The sequence below is a fragment of the Lepidochelys kempii genome, chromosome 7 (assembly GCF_965140285.1).
Source record: "Lepidochelys kempii isolate rLepKem1 chromosome 7, rLepKem1.hap1, whole genome shotgun sequence".
In the NCBI taxonomy this organism is placed as follows: Eukaryota; Metazoa; Chordata; order Testudines; family Cheloniidae; genus Lepidochelys; species Lepidochelys kempii.
The window spans coordinates 34,376,957-34,393,596 of NC_136386.1; the positions used below are offsets into that span (position 1 = coordinate 34,376,957).

Consider the following 16,640-nt stretch of genomic DNA (forward strand, 5'->3'; position numbering starts at 1 on the left):
AGCATACTTACTTTTATGTTGAATGGAAAAAATATATATATATATATACATATGTGCAATATTATTCTGCTTTCTTCCATGCAAAGGGTGAAATCAAAATTGCCGTTTCTATTGAAGACGAAGCCAACAAAGACCTGCCTCCTGCTGCTCTGCTTTATAGGCCAGTTCGTCAGTATGTTTACGGAGTCCTGTTTAGTTTGGCAGAAAGCAGAAAGAAAACTGAAAGGCTTGCTTTTAGAAAGAACAGACTTCCACCAGAATGTATGTACTCTAGCCATCGTTTTTCTCTTCAAAACTCCATAATCTTATGCACATTTTCAGCATGATCAAAAATGAGAGTAATTATTAGGCTTTCATGAATGTCACTGAGATAAAATTTTAATGTTCTGTCAGGACAAAAGTGGCAGATTTTATGGGTCCTTATAAATAAATTACTTTATAATCTTTTTTCTTACTATATTTATTCTCTGTAATTGTTTAATGACTAAAAAAGGAGTCAATAAGCAAAATTGGAGGTTTATAGCTGGAACACTAACATGAAAGAAAATGTATAGTCTGGCTACTGCCTGACTTTTCTTGAATAGTCTGTCATTTTTGGTCCTGGTGTGCTCTTTAGATTCAAAGTATTATGTTAGGAATTGAATGTAAGAAATTTCTTTTCCTTTCTCACACAAATATTAACATAGTTTTCACAGAAATGTTAAATGCATATGTCAGTTTTCTCTGTTTTTTCCTCTGCGTTTCCAAAATACTCTGTCTAGTGTATTTCAGTGGAATTTAGTTTTGTTTCTCTTTTTAGCTTTCAAACATCGACACATGAAAATTTTATTTTTATTACACTGTAGTTTACTTAGGCTTCAGGTATAGCAACTTAGTCATAAACCAACTAACAATTTAAAAACTGCACTTTTTTGTGAGCAGATTTGTTACAGAGGCCATTTGCTAATGCAGTCAAAAGCATGAGTGCTAGTGCTGACATTAATCAGCTGTACACATTTTCAGATCTGTAGTTGCCAGTGATTCATTTCATTTGAGAAAACCTCAGTTTATATATGGAAAGGTTTTCTTAATGTCAAACACATACCAAAAAGTGGTTAAACCTCTGTAACAAGATCTTGGGAAGGTTAAGGAAAAGCAAAGTATTAAATAGATGATTGTCAACAGGAGAAAAGGTAACATTTATTTGTAGGATTCTGCTGTCAGTAGACCAAATTTAAAAAGCAAATATTTAGATTTGTTTGTTGTGAAGATGTCATTTGCAATCTTTGTCTAAGGCTACATACAGTAATCATTTGTATGCCTTATTTTCATTTACACCCCTCCCTCCCACCAATTTTTAATTGGAACAAACTATTGTGAAATATTTTGTGACCCTTATAGGCAGGAGATTCAATCTCTAGTTTCACTGAGATTCAAAAGTCATAAAGTAAGAAATAGTTTTGAAATAAGTAGTCAAATTATCCCTTTTCTGAGTCTTTTTTTTTTTTTTAAATCCACCTCTTTCTCAAACAGAATAATTTCCAAACTCACAAGTTCACACATGTAGATTCTAGACACACTTGTGTTAACAGAGTTTTAGGAGATTGGCTTTGAAATAAAGTTCTGTGCAATGTTCATTGTTGCTGACTTGGATTACTGTCTTGAAGCTGCTGTATAGATTTACTTACGCATTTACTTTATGCACCTAAATAGCTAAAGTGCTTAAAGCTGTAAGTGCTGAAGCCCTTAACTATCTTAGCTTTATGCAGGTTTCCTTTTTTCTCTTGAAAAACTGCACAGAGTTCCCTAGAGTTTTTGAGCTACTTGGCTGGGTCCCCCTCTTCCCTCCCTTAGTTTACACTGCCCTTCAGAGTTTCCTTAGTCTGTGGAGGCAGAAGTTGCTGCTGACTTAGCTCTCACTATCCTCTGGTGTTCTTAGTAAGTGTGGCGCTGGTAACAAGGAAATAGGGGTACCAACTCTCACTTTTGGTCTCCTTAAACTTTTATGTTACTAGAAGTAAAATGTCTCTTATTTCAGCCAGTTCAACATTTATTGACTTGCCTTAAATTTCTGAATCACTTCTGTTGGCTATAGTCATTTGCTTCTGTGAGTAGAAAACTCCTAGCAGAGGCTCTCTTTTTCTTTTAATGTAGGAAATTCTTGTGCAATGTTGTTATGTGTTTATTGCAGTAGTATGCCAGCGCCCCAATTGTGGTTGTGGTTCTTATTGTGCTAGGGTGCAGTACCTGTGATTAAGACACAGAACTTGAGCTCATGAGAAGTTCAGTTTTCAACTCTGCCCAAGCATGTTGGTGCAAATAAGGATTATAAGTAAGAAATACAGTGGGTTCCACTTAATAGTAATCCTGATATTAATGACTTCCGGTTAATAGCATTTTTCCAGGAGCCAGTTCTGTCCCATTTACTTTAATAATATTTGGATATTGGCAACAGGTTGTCGCGTATGACAACTTTTTGACATGCGTTCCTTGCCTGCAACACTGCAAACCTGCCAGCAGCTGGGAGGGGAGGATCTGGACAGGGCAGCAGCAGGAAGGGGCGGGCTGCAGCCTGGATACTGGTGGCTTTCCTTGGGGAGTAGGGATGCTGGGGCCCTGCAGGACTGCATGGTACCTCTGTGCTCTCCGGGCTGTGCCCTACTCTGGCACGAGGGGCCTGATCTCAGCATGTCCCAGTGCTTCTTTCCCTGGCTGCAGCCCCATAAACCTGCTTGTGGGGCTGCACCCAGGGGAGGAAGAGCTGAGAAGTGCTGAGCATCAACTGCAGACAGGTTTGTGGGGTTGCAGGGAGAGGTACCGGCACATCCCAGCGTTCTCTTCCTTGGCTGCAGCCCTGCAAACCTGCCTTCCACTTATCTGCAGCCTCCAGATAATAGGTTCTTTTTGCTGGGAACTGAAAGATTGTTAGTAAGTAGAATTTACGGTAATGTTAATAAGAACATGCAGTTTCTGCAGAATCTAAAAAGACAAAAATTAAAGGGTAGAGGCAAGAGATAAAACATACAAATGAAGTGCTCAGGGTTGTGATGGTTACATGCTAATTTCATGTGGGATTTTTCAATTTAAAGTATTTTTATTTCTTTATTTTTTATTATGGTGGCCAGGGGTATGGCAAAATGGGATGAGTAAAGAAAATCAAGCCATTTTAGCAGAAAGCGGAAGGTGAGGAGAAGAAGGAGGGAAGGGACAGAGATCAAGGAGACCACAGAGAGTTAGTTACATTATATTTAAGATGCCCTATACATCTAAAACATGCAGCATTCGAAAATGAACTGTTAAAAAGTATGGAAACAGCTAAGGCAGTGTGTCTAAATTATTCATTACTATTACAGTTTATATATTCATTTAATGGCTGTACTGATGCCTAAAAAACTGCCATCTTTGTTATACAAACCTTAACTCTGATCTACAATACTCATTGTTGAAATCTGTCAACACGAGCTTCACTTGTTAGATATATATTGCATATTCTAATATGTATAGTAAGTAGTGTGTGTGTGTTTAAGAGTGTGTAACTGTCATGAGTCGGAGTTAGGTTTGTGAAATACACATGGTAAACTGTGTCAGTGTTGTCGTTGAATATGCAAACTGTAGGGTAATGAAACGTTTATATAAACTAACTGACCACTGCCATACTTCTATATTGTGATGTTCTTTGTATGTAATTATCAAAGTCACACAAAAAAATTCTGTTAGAAGATGCAATTGGTGAACTTATTTTTTTTTTCAGAAGGCCAAACAAAACCAAACTGTGTTCTTCACAAATGGGTCTGTGTGCATGCACCCAAGGTTGAAATCTTTTGAATAGCAGCAGCTACTATGCTGTGCCCGTACCATTCATGTCCTTGTGCTCCCACTCACCTGTGTGAGGGCATAAAGAGCAGAACGAGAACACCTGCACCAGTCCCTTACGACTTCTTGGAGTGATTGTTGCTGTGTGTAAGGATCTGGGGTCTAGAACCTGGATCTGCAGAGCTTGGGACAGCTGATGTTACCACAGTGCCATAAGGAAGCCATGCAAAGGCACAGCTGGGGAGTACTGTGGAGAGTAGGCATCGCAGGAAGTACCGCCCAAGAGGCCCAGAGTGACATACCTTGCAGCCCTCTGATTGGCCAAGCACCCTATTTAACCCCAGGAGTTGCCCTAGAAAGTTGCCTGGGCAATGGCACAGTTTTCAGCCTGCTGCAGTGCCAGACTTTGCTTGATCTCCGGTCTCCAATCCCAGCCTGATTGTGACCCTCATTCCTGCCTCCTGATTCTAGCCTGGTACTGCCTCTGATTTCCGGTCTCTGACTCCAGCCTGACTCTGATCCTGATTCCAGCTTGGAACTGCCTCTGGTCTCCAACTCCAGCCTGACTCTGACCCTGATCCAACCTGGTACAGCCTCTGATCTCCAGTCTCCAACTCCAGCCCGACTCTGATCCTGACTCTTGCTTATGGGACCCGGCTCTTGCAATTCCTCCAGCTCCTGCTCGGTGACTACCATCCCTAGTGTGCAGACCTCAGCCCAGCTGTGATTGCTAGGCCAGACTGCCTATAATCTGGTTCCTTACAGTATGGGTACTCTACTTCAGGGGCATATGTGCCTTTGGAGATTTTTGTCAGCAGTGTCTGGTCCACACGTGCAGCCTGATTATCCTTGTACCCCTTACTGAGGGTATCTAGGGACAGTGCCTTACCACTTAAGCTTTAAACGGGGCTTTAGTGTCCTGCAGTGTCCATTTTAGGTAGCTTGTTTACTGACATGGTAAATACTTAGATGAATAGGTAGTGTTAGTTTAGTGCTTAGTGTAGTGATTAGTTTTGTTTGTATAGTTAGTGAAAATAGCTTTAGAGAGAGTTTATTAGGACATAGGGTTTATTTCCCCCATGTCGTCTCAATTCTCTAGTCAGAAGGGGGAGTTTAGTTTTCTAGGTTTACTGTGTTCTTGATGGGAATGCCTAATCTCCTTGCTTTAAGTCATGTGATGTCTGCAGGGATGCTATTCCCTTGAATGACAACCACATACGTTTTCTCTATTGTTTAGCAGAAGTTCATGTTCTTCTAAGTTTAATATTTGTAGATCATTTGGCAGGATAACTAAAAAGATCAGAGAAACCAAATTAGAAATGTTTCTCATAGATTGATCTGTGTGGGCCTCTTCAGGTCCAGAGCCTCGGACCCCATTTGTATAAGGGAATGCAGAAATTCAGAGTACCCTGTCAGGTTTGGTTTCTGTGACCCCCAGGACCCATGCAACCAGTAGGACAGTGCAAGGAGATCACACTGAAAGTGGTGTTACAATACCTTCTAAACACAGGAGCCAACTTAGATCACTTCAAAAAGAAGTTGATAATAAGAGGCTGAAATTGCCTGAGGGAGTCACCGCTATGGAGACTTCATGTCCTGATAAGGACATTGCTGAGGCTCTAGGAGATTTCAGTACTGGTGCTTTGTTACTGATCAGGAAAATTACTACTTTAGCACCAAGTGTGAAAAATCCGTCAGTGCACAGGCTGAGATGGTACTGACATTGAAGCCTGGCTCTGTTAGCTTAGTACTGAGTAAACTTTTAACAAAGAGTAGACTCACTGCCTCTGCTAAGCCTATGGTACTGAGTGTATCTGCAATGCCTAGCAAGTAAGTGGTACTGGCTGTGACTTCTCTAAATAAGTGTGCAGTGCTGATGAGGCTGTGGAGGGCCATTTGGTGCCAAGTAAGTCTATGGCTCCTCTGGTACCGACAGTGGCTCGTAGGGAAGTCGCTTCCAAGTTGCCGTCTCCCTTTTTGTCACCTGTAATGAGTAGATTAATGTTGTCTAAAGACTTGGTAATTTCAGAAGTACCAGAGTCATCTCTACTAGCAGAGTGTATAGATATTTTGGTACTGGACACAAGATTGTCTCCAGTACCATCTTACTCTGCATTACTGTCCAGGTCTAGAGTTCTGTCTCCAGTCACTCTACCATCTTTGGCTCTCTCATTTGAATCAGATGTTTATTGTTCATCAGATTCTTACCTGTATGTGAAGAACTCACCAGATTACTCTTCCATGGCTTCCTCCACAAAGTTCCACTCAGATAGGGATTTACAAGATCTAGACAGGACAGATACATAATACCACCCTCAAATGACCTGGTACCAGTCACCTTGGGGTCCTTAGCCATATCAGTATGGGGCACATCAGGCTGTTTGTGGAACTCATGAGATAATGAGTATTATCTCAGAATAACGAGGGATTCTGAGAAAGTGAATTTGTGGCAGCAGCCAGCTCTACCATAAGATCCTCTGCATCAGTTTCAACAGCCATATGAGGAGGAACAACATACTGAAAAGGGAACTTTAGTACCAGCCTGATGAGGCTGTGATGCCTCCACCACCATTATATGCTGGCAATTCTAAGCAGTTTCAGGACTTGATGAAACAGGTAGCTGAATCACTACAGATCCCTTTGGAAGAAATCCAAGAAGCTCCACACAATTTCATGGAACTTCCACACTTCAGCCACATGGTGAGTAGGCCTGCCAATTAATGATGCCCCGCTGGAGCCAGCTCAGGCAGTCTGATAAACTCTAACTTTAGCTCCAACATGTAAAAGAACTCACATGAAATATTATATACCGTCACAAGGATCTGAGGACCCTTTTTTCCCCAATCAGTACCTAATTCTTTAGTGGTGATGTAGCAAATGAACGTAACCAGCAGCTTTCTAAAACAACATAATGATGAAAAATCAAAATCATTTGGATCTCTTTGGTCGTAAGATCTACTTATTCACCACTTTGCAATTCAGAGTAGCAAAGTACCCTATCAAGTTCTTATGGCAAAATACGACAACATCAATTATAATAAGCTTGCTTACTTTATTGAGCAACTACCATAAGAGCATGGAACAATTTCAGTTTATCATCTCTGAGGGTAATCTTACAGCCAAGCCACCTCAACAGGCTGTTTTGGATGTAGCAGATATGGTGTCCTGATTCATGGCTACTGCAGTAGTCATGCTTCATGCATCCTGGTTCCATCCAAAAGAGGTCCAAACACTCTCATTTGGGGAATCAAAACTATTCAGTGAGAGGACAGCTGAGTCGCTTAGTTCACTTAACAATCCAGAGTGATCCTCTGTTCTCTTGGCATCTATACTCCTGCTAACAGAAGAAAATGTAACAGGCCGCAGTCATTTCAGAGTTTTGTTCTGCATAGATCGTTTGAGCAAAGAATGTCTAAGCCACTCGGGAAATGGCCAAGATTCCAGAACAAGAGACCTTGACCTCTGCAAACAAGACTACATAGCAGACTTCATCTGGCAAGTATTCATTTTGATATGCAGGTTGAGAGCTGAAAACCATGCTACCATTCAGATTCAAAGTTCCACTCTCCTCCTCTTTTCCTGTTATTTAGAAACTATCTGACCAATCTGGGTGTTTTGGGAAAAGATGACATCCACCTGTTGGATGTCGGAAGTTATAACATCTGGTTACACTATCCAATTCCATTCTGTGCTGACTCCTCACTCACCTTCCTTGCTGGTCTCTTTGACCCATGAACAGACTAAGCAGATTACAAGCACCCCAAAAGACACAGCTCTAAAAAATTACTTACTTGGAATAAAGGACAGTGAATCAGCATCATTGCAGCTATGAATTGTCAGTTACGAGGCCTTATTTGTAAGACACAATTTGGGGTAGTGTGGAAGTTTAGCTGTGAAGGTGAATATAAGACTCCAGAGCAGAATTTGAAAAGCATTATTGTGGAAGGACAGCGAACAGCTAAAATGTTGCTAACAGGCAGCCATGGATGCATAGGGGACACCAGCTTGATCTGCGGCCACTTCTGTGACTATTTGCAGAGCTTTGTGTCCGCAAGCCTCTGGTGTTCCAAAAGAGGCGCAAAGCACAGCTGAGGATTTGCCCTTCAAGGACACAGAATTATTTAGCACTCGTACAGATGACAGTCCCTCAAAGATTCCAGGACATTCCACTCTGTGGGCACATACCACAAACTGTAAGCCTGTTAGGTGCTGGGGCAAACTAGGCAGAAGACTTCTAACACCAATACAGATGATCTGAATGTCCGCCCAGGAAGAAACAGAGGTTTTCTCAGAGGAGGCATCTTCCTCAACTGTTGTCACACTGCACTGGCTTCCAGGGAGCAGGTTTTCACAAGAGTTCATAGCCATACTTGACCCACTCAGGGACCATCTCTAAACTCTGACTTTTGTACGCCACCTTGCTTTCTTCTTTCAGGCATGGTCTATGAGAACAGACAGGTGGGTGCTGAAAGTATCACCCATAGCTCTCTCATCCAATTTTGGTCCTCACCCCCTGCTGACACCATTCCCTGCTCCTCTTCAGGACCTTTCTCGTGAAAATCAGCTCAAATAAGTGGCTTTCCTACTTTGCCTAGGAACCATAGAAGAAATTGCCTCTGGAGTATAGGGGAAGAGGCTTCTAATTCTGATATTTTCTTATTCCAAAGAAAGAAGGGGATTTTGTCCTATTCTAGACCTGAGAAGACTGAACAAATATATCTACCATCTCAGATACAGGATGGTAACTCTAGCCTCCATCATCCTTGCCCTTCAGGCTCAAGATTGTTTCATGGCTGTTTACAAGATGCATACTTCCATATCACCATCCATCCTACCTGCAGAAAGTACTTGCAATTCACAGTGGAGTCCAGTCGCTACCAATACAAAGTGATACCATTCAGTCTCTCCATAGAACCAAGAGTCTTTACAAAATGTCTGTCGATAGTGGTGACATATCTGAGGTGATGTCATTTACTTTTATCCCTGATCAAAGACAGATCTCATCAGGAAGTTGCCACAGCCCTGAGGTATGGTTTTTCACCTATGCAAACAGCTGAAATTCATGGTGAATTATGGGAAATCATCTCTGAGCCCATCACAGATAATACGATTTGTAGGAAAACATAAGAACATAAAAATGGCCAATGGTCCATCTAACCCAGTATTCTGTCTTTGACAGTGGCTGTTGCCAGATGCTTCAGAGGGAACGAACAGAACAGGGCAATTTATCAAGTGATCCATCCCCCATCGTCCAGTCCCAGCTTCTGGCAGAGATTTAGGGACATCCAGAACATGGGGTTGTGTTCCTGACCATCGTGGCTAATAGCGATTGATGGACCTATCCTTCATAAACTTACCTAATTCTTTTTTGAATTGAGTTATACTTTTGACTTTCACAACATCCTCTGGCAGTGAGTTCCACAGGTTTGCTATGCATTGTGTGAATAAGTACTTCCTTACGTTTGGTTTTCAAACCTACTGCCTATTAATACCATTGGGTGACCATTGGTTCTGGTGTTGTGAAGGGATAAATAACACTTCCTTCTTCACATTCTCCATCCTTCATGATTTTATAGACTTCTGTTCTTCCCTCCTCCCCCTCCAAGTGATCTCTTTTTAAAAACTGAACAGTCCCAGTCTTTTTAAACTCCTCATATGAAAACTGTTCTGTGCCTCTAACCATTTTTGTTGCCCTTCTCTGAACTTTTTCCAATTCTAATTTATCTCTTTGAGATGGGGTGACCAGAACTATTTGCAGTATTCAAGGTGTGGGCATGCCATGGATTTATATAGCAGCCCTAATCAACTCCAAATTAGCAAAAGCATATCTTCCTGAGGAAGGATTTTTCTCTTCATACAGTAATCACTGGTATAAAATCTAATCCAGCAACTACAATAACAAATTGCCTCAAACTTCTAGGTCACATGTTTACTCGCCCACATGATGCCCCTAGTCAGACCTCACCTGTGTCCATTACAAGGCTGGTTAAGGTCAAGGCATTGTGACAGGCTGGAAGGCTGCAAGAGGGTGCTAGAAGGCAGATACATTAGCCCCAGAATGTTAAAGGTCTTCTTCCCTACTAGCTGAGAAGCGGTTACCTCAGGTCAATGAGGGACATCTGATTCCAATTAGGGCCTGCCTGAGGCCTTTAATAACCCCTCCTTTGGTGAGAGAAAATGGGAAGAGAGAGGCATGCTGCTGCCAGGCTTGTGGCAGTTGGGAAATAAGTTTTTCCAGGGTGGGAGGCTGGGCTCCTTCCCACAGGGGAAGCTGCCAAACCGGAAGCCTGCTGCGGGAAGGACTGGCACCCCAGGGCAACCAACAGGGCAACACCCTGCACGTGGGAGGAGGCAGAGAAAGGTACCCCACTGGCTTTTCTTTGTTTGAGACTATTTTTCTTTTTGTTTGGTGGCGGATGAATCCTTCGGCCAACCTTCAGGCCTACACTTAAAGTACGACCAAAGGAGCACAGAAGGGGGAAGGCAAACCCTGCCATTAGTGGGGCTGATTACCCCAGGCCCTCCATCGCCAGAGGGGGGGAAGCACTAAATCTGGTGAGATGAAGGAGGTGCCTTGCCACAGCATATAGTGAGCATGCAAATGGTGGTCCCAGTGCTCATCCTATCAGCTCAGAACTGGTGGGTAGACCACAAGAATGCTCAGAGCCCACTTCTCCATACCTCCCCTAGAAAGATGTTGGTCACAGATGCATCAAGTACAGGTTGGGAAGCACATCTGGATTGTGTCCGCATACAAGGGACTTGGTCTCAAAAAGACATGACTCTTCACATAAACATACGAGAATTATGAGCAATCAGATTAGCTTGCATAGCATTCCAGCCTGTTCTTCTAAACTCCCCAAATTCTCGCCCACAACATATCTGCACTGTACTGTATGAACAAGCAAGGAAGTGCTTCTTATCACCCCATATCAAGAAGTTATAGATAGGGTGTTTATGAACATGGGATAACCCGTCACTTTTCATCTTCCAGGAGCCAGGAACAGCTTAAAATACTTCCTAAACAAGTAATCCATCGCCAGCCACAAATGGTCTCTGAACAGTTCCATCCTTAAATCAGTATAATGGGAAATTCTATTATAGACTTGTTTACCACTAAAGACCATAAGAAATGCCCAACCATTTGTTCTAGGGAGGCATGAGCCCTCAATCATTGCAAGACACCTTCCTCATAGACTGGGATGGAGGTCTCATGTATGCAGTTGTGCCGATATTCTTGATTCCAAGAGTGATGTGCAAAATCAAACAGGCTGCAGTCACACTGTTACGGATATCTTCAGGACAGTTCTAGCTAACATATCTCCTTAAAATGTCTGTCTAGGCTTCTGTACCACTGCAAGACAGTCCATGCATAATATCACAGAAACAAGGTCAGGTACTTCATCCGTGCCCAAAGTCACAATATTTGATAGAATGGATGTTGGTCACCTGAGTGCTACCAACAGAGGCTGCTCACTACAAGTACAAGAGATCCTGCTGCAAAGTAGAAGGCTCTTCCCAGGGAAGACTTACTCCTTTAAATGAAAAGATTTTCAATTTGGGCAGCCCAGCACAACCTCAGCCCACTGAAGGCTTCTGTACCAAAAATCCTCAACTTTATTTTATATTTGAAACACCCTGGACACTCGGTTTTATCAAAGTCCACCTGGATGCAGTCTTGCCACACTACCATCAAGCCATGCTCAGTTTTTTCTCACCCTCCGGGATCCAGATTTCTAAAGGTGTTGCTGCATTCTTACCAATCAACAGAATGCCCTCTAAGGTGGGATCTTAATGTTATTCTTACAAATCACATGGAGCCCCCCTTTGAGCCTCTTTCTAAATGCTCTTTATATCACCTTACTCTGAAGACAGCCTTTTTAGTCACCATTATATCAGCGAGAAGGGTCAGCGAACTCCAAGGGCTCATGGCTAACCCTCCTTACACAGTATTACATGGAAATAAGATTTGGTTGGCAAAAAATAATTTACTTGGAAGCTGTCTATTCATTTTTATAAGGATAAGTATATCTGTCTTTGAATCTTCTTTAAAGTTTTTGTTTTTTTCACCCATGCTTTCCTTTAAGGTTTTTCCCCTCCTCTTTTGCTGTGTGAAAGACCCACACAAACAGGGAAATCTTGATTATGGTTAAACAATATACAGAAAGTGAACAAACTATTGGGGAAAAAAATCTATTTTTTCCCCCAGATTTCATTTACAGTAATAGGAAGTTTGGCATTGGGGAGAAGGGGAAGTAGAGGGGTTGGTTTCTTTCTTTCTTTCCACCTTTCTTTCCACCTTTCTTTCAACAAGTATTTTTTAGTTGATTGTATCATTTTAAAAAGCTTTGCAGTAAATAGTAACATTTATTGTTGAGCTGATGCAGAGAAAAGCAAGTATTTTTTTCAGGAAGAAGCAGCCTGTTGCACAAACAAAATCTTCTTGGAAATTAGGATGAAAAACTATATGTAGTTATTTTCCTCCTGGCAATTAACTTAAATTTGTTCATATGGAATTTCCAATTATAGTGACTAATTCATCCAACATTAAAGTTACCAAGATGATAGTATTGCCTACTTATCCCTTGAGTAAGGGTAGAGGTACACTGCAATCATTTAGTCTTCTGCCAAGATGTTTCTTCATTGTTCAGACCTAAACAAAGCTGTTTTGTACTTTACAGATTTGATTTCAGAGTGCCCTTGGGGTTCTGTCTAGGGCAAGGTGTTAAGTACCACCAGTTCTTCCCATTGTATACCAGCTTAAGTCTAATTATACATAAGAACTTAAGTTGTCTTCCTGGCATATATGAAATGGAATGAGACCACGGCTTATCTTCTGTTGGTGAAACATTAGATGGAGGGAGCTATAATTTGAATTTCAACCATTACTTTTTCTTTTGTGCAAAGGAGTCAAGTTTTCTAATTGAAATGTCCACTACAACACTGAGATCATACAGTTAAAAAGTACACAAAAATACTCAGTCCTGGCCTTGTGCATATATATACTGAACGAGAATGGTAGCAAGATGGAACCCTGCAGCAGTCTGTACAGGAATGTCCTTAGAATTGATGATACAAATACATCTTCTGGGGCTTCAGCCTACAGGGAACAAAGCTGCTCAAGGAGCCCCATCCCACTGTCACAAAGAAATAACTTCAGGCAAGTCAACAGTACTTCATATTCACTGGAACTGAAGGCAGCTGATAAATCTAATATCAGCGTAGACACCTGATCACTGGGATGAAATTGTTGTCCAGTGTGACAAGGATGGTTTCTGTGCAATATCCAGCTCTGTAACCAGATTGATGGGGGCTAGGGAGATCTAAGGCTTCTAGTTATTGTGACTCTCTTTTTACTATTCTTCTCAATTACCAATTGTGGCAACTTGAGCAGCTGTGTATTCATGTTATATAATATTCTTTAAAAGAATATGCGTGAATATATAATGCTTCAAGTATGTGTCATGTCTGTCGCTGTAGGTGTGCATGGCAGGTAGTAAAGCTGGCATCTATTCCCACTCAAAGGGGACATAGACTCGCACAACAAGATTGATCTTACAGATAGCTCTTAAATTGAAGGAGCTCATGGAACATCGCTCTTCCAAAGACAAAGGCCCTAAGCAATCAAAGATCCAGCACCGATATGGCACTGATACCCCTGACAGAGCCGAGTAAGGGCTCGAGATATGCCCTGGAGGCATATTCCTAGTACTGAAGAAGTGACTGGAACTGGAACCAGCTCCATATTTCCCCATGGAACTACTTTCTGAAGAAGAGAAATGCTTCTCCTCGCTATCACCAGCACTCCTTGACAACAACAAGCAGAGATCCATCTCCTATACCATTGGAGAATGACCCCAAGGAGAGCATAAGGGCTTCAGATCACTGCCCAAAATGGTCTGAAAGTGGGACTGGGTTGGCCAGTTTGAACCACACCAGCATCAGTGTGGCATTTCAGCTTGGCCATATTGGCATTACTGAGGACCTTTGTCCTTTGTGTGAAAGAAATCAACCTCTTGTGCTTCTAGCAGGAGGAGGAGATCCCACTCTCTGGCACTATCATTGGTTAGGTCACCCACACTGGAAACAGATGTGGGGCTGCAGGAGATGACAAAGGGGCTATCACAATGATCCCTGTCTCCATCCAAGGAAACATTCTTGTCTCTGGATGAAGCAGTGACCCCAGCCTAGCCTCCACTGCCGTGATCAGTGACTTTAAAGCCTTCCAGGGCCTCTAGTCCAGAACTGGAGACTCTCGATATTGAGACCAAATTCCTTACAAGAAAAGTTTTAAGTTTTTTGATATTTTTGAGTGTGACAGCACTGGCCAGGTTCATCGTCCTCCTCATTAACGAGTGGCTAGAGGAACTGGAAGGACTATGGTAGATCCTGGCCACTTCTCCGCTCACTTGGAGGTGGAAAGAAAATAAGTATTATATGCTCTAGAAGGGCTTAGCGTGTTTCTATGCCCACCCGAACACAAGTACAAGAAAAATTGAAGTTCACTAAACATACTCATATGGACAAGGATCCGAAGAAATTAGACCTTTTTGGATGCAAGGCATATTCATCAGCCTCACTGCATCTTTAGGTAGAGAACTGCCAGGCATTAGTCACCAGATACAGTTGCTTCACATATGGGAGGGTCACTTCTTTCCTTTCAAAAATCCTACAGTGATGAAATGAAGGAGATCATTAAGGAGGGCCAGATGGATACAAAGACATTGCTGCAGGCAGCCATGGTCACATCTGATACATCTGCAAGGTCAGTTGCCATGGCGGTCACAATCAGATGAGCCTTGTGGCTTCTGACATCGAGCATACCAAATACAGTTCATGATAAAGGACCTACCCTTTCAGGAGATGGAGCTCTTCAATAAAAGGACAGATAAAGTACTCTACTCCCTCAAGGACTCAAGGGTCACACTGTGGTACGTCGGAGTTTACACACGGTCTCCCTACAAAAAGCCATACAAGTACCCGCCAGCAAAGGCAGAGGATGTTTTCCTACTCCCAGGGCAGACAGCCCACAAAGCAAAACCCAGGTATTGCAGAGGACGCCAGTCTTCTGCTTCCTTAACCAACCCGGTGTCTTCGCAGAGAACAGATTTGACAGGAAAGTGAAGAGTTACATCAGTTTGTCATATCACTGCTGATCAGAAGCCTGCCCCCATGTCCAGGGACCACCTTGCCCCTTTCCACCAGGCCTACGTGGCTGTCACAGCTGACAAATGAACATTAGACATTACTGCCCAAGGCTTCCTTTTACATTTCCACTCCCGATGCATCTCTCCTTTCCAGTCCTCCTTTTTTATTTGTAAAGTTGTGCCACCTGTTCATCACCATTAGCTGCACAAAGATAAAGTTGTAGAGGTGAAAGCAGCTGACGCTTAGGAAGTATTTAGTATTTATGTGCTGTTTTGGGAAATATTCTTCATTTTACATCCCTCCAACTCTTTAATCAAACATGTAAAACCTAATTAGGAGAATATCTGGGTAAAAAGAGAAATTAAGTAGCTTATCTTCCATTATGATAGAGAAAAATACTTTGGATAATAAACTAATTAAGTTAAAAATAAATTGACAGTAATGTTCCTGCAATATATTTGTGTTTTTATGAATACTCTTGCATATTAGAGAATGTGTTGAAGTGAGTGCATGTGAAACAAATAGTCCTTCAGGACCTTGCTGGTTGGTTACTAGTCATGCAAATTAGCATACATGATACAGAATCAGTACAGCCAATATAATATCTAAACACCACCTGGGTTAAAATGACCTATTGATTTAAATGGGGAGGCTATATGGATATGAAGTTTAAAATATACAAGACTTTGAATTTTTTTTCTCAATTGTTTTTGTTCCATAGTTTCCCCAGTGATAATTAAAGAATGGGCTGCTTACAAAGGAAAATCTCCCCAGACTCCTGAACTGGTGGAAGCGCTTGCGTTCAGGGAATGGACCTGTCCCAATCTGAAGAAGCTGTGGCTGGGAAAAGCAGTAGAGGACAAGAACCGAAGAATGAGGGCGTTTTTGGCCTGTATGAGATCAGATACACCAGCAATGCTCAATCCAGCTAATGTGCCCACTCATCTTATGGTGCTCTGTTGTGTATTAAGGTGAGGGTTTATCATAAGTTAAAATAGCATGAAAGAAATGTGTTACTACGTTGTATAATATATTGCTCTATCAAGTCTTTCTCTAATCCTGCATTAAACCATGACTTTGAATATTAATAATTCACATTGCAAGTATTTTTGGAAGAAATGACTTCCTCACTTCTGTGATTCTTAAAAGTATGCTCGCTACTTGTCAGTTTTTCAGTTAATTCCACAGAGAGTTGAAAGAAGAAAAATTGGCTTTTTTGTCACAGTTGCTTCTTTGCATTTGAATTGTTATATTTGAACTGTGATTTAGACTTGTTATATTTAAGGCTTCTAAGTAGCCAGACACAAACATTGCCTTTTGGGTCACAGAATGTGGCACTGTATATTCCCAAAGAAAAACCAAAAGGTGCTGCAGAAAATAATTGCTTAGTAGCTTTTTGGGATTGATTTCCCATTTACTAGGTACTAGGATTCACTGTACTAGGCTTGCTGGTTCCCTTACTTGATTTGACCGGCCCACATGAGAGGTGCAGAATTAAGAAGGAAGAGACTAACCTTCAGTTTCAGAACTGAATTAGGAATGAGTGCTCCTATACCTTGGGGGGGCGGGGAATCCCTAGTCACCTAGTAAGACCCAGCTCTTGCTTCTTGATCTGGCAGGACCCAAGATCTCAGGCTGAAAGGAGAGATTTGTATGAATGGGAGAGGTGTCTTGGGTAAATTTTTGAGATGATAAATGTA

General features: G+C 41.9%; 1 protein-coding gene across 4 annotated transcripts in view; it reads left to right on the forward strand.

The window, feature by feature from the left end:
• The window catches only part of FAM120A (family with sequence similarity 120 member A), a 117,869-nt gene that overhangs the window by 69,518 nt on the left and 31,711 nt on the right, over positions 1-16,640 (forward strand). For all 4 annotated transcript variants that reach the window (XM_073352163.2, XM_073352162.2, XM_073352160.2 and 1 more), the window contains 2 exons: positions 87-261; positions 15,662-15,911. In XM_073352163.2, coding sequence (XP_073208264.1) covers positions 87-261; positions 15,662-15,911 — 425 coding nt within the window. The remainder of the gene's footprint in view (positions 1-86; positions 262-15,661; positions 15,912-16,640) is intronic.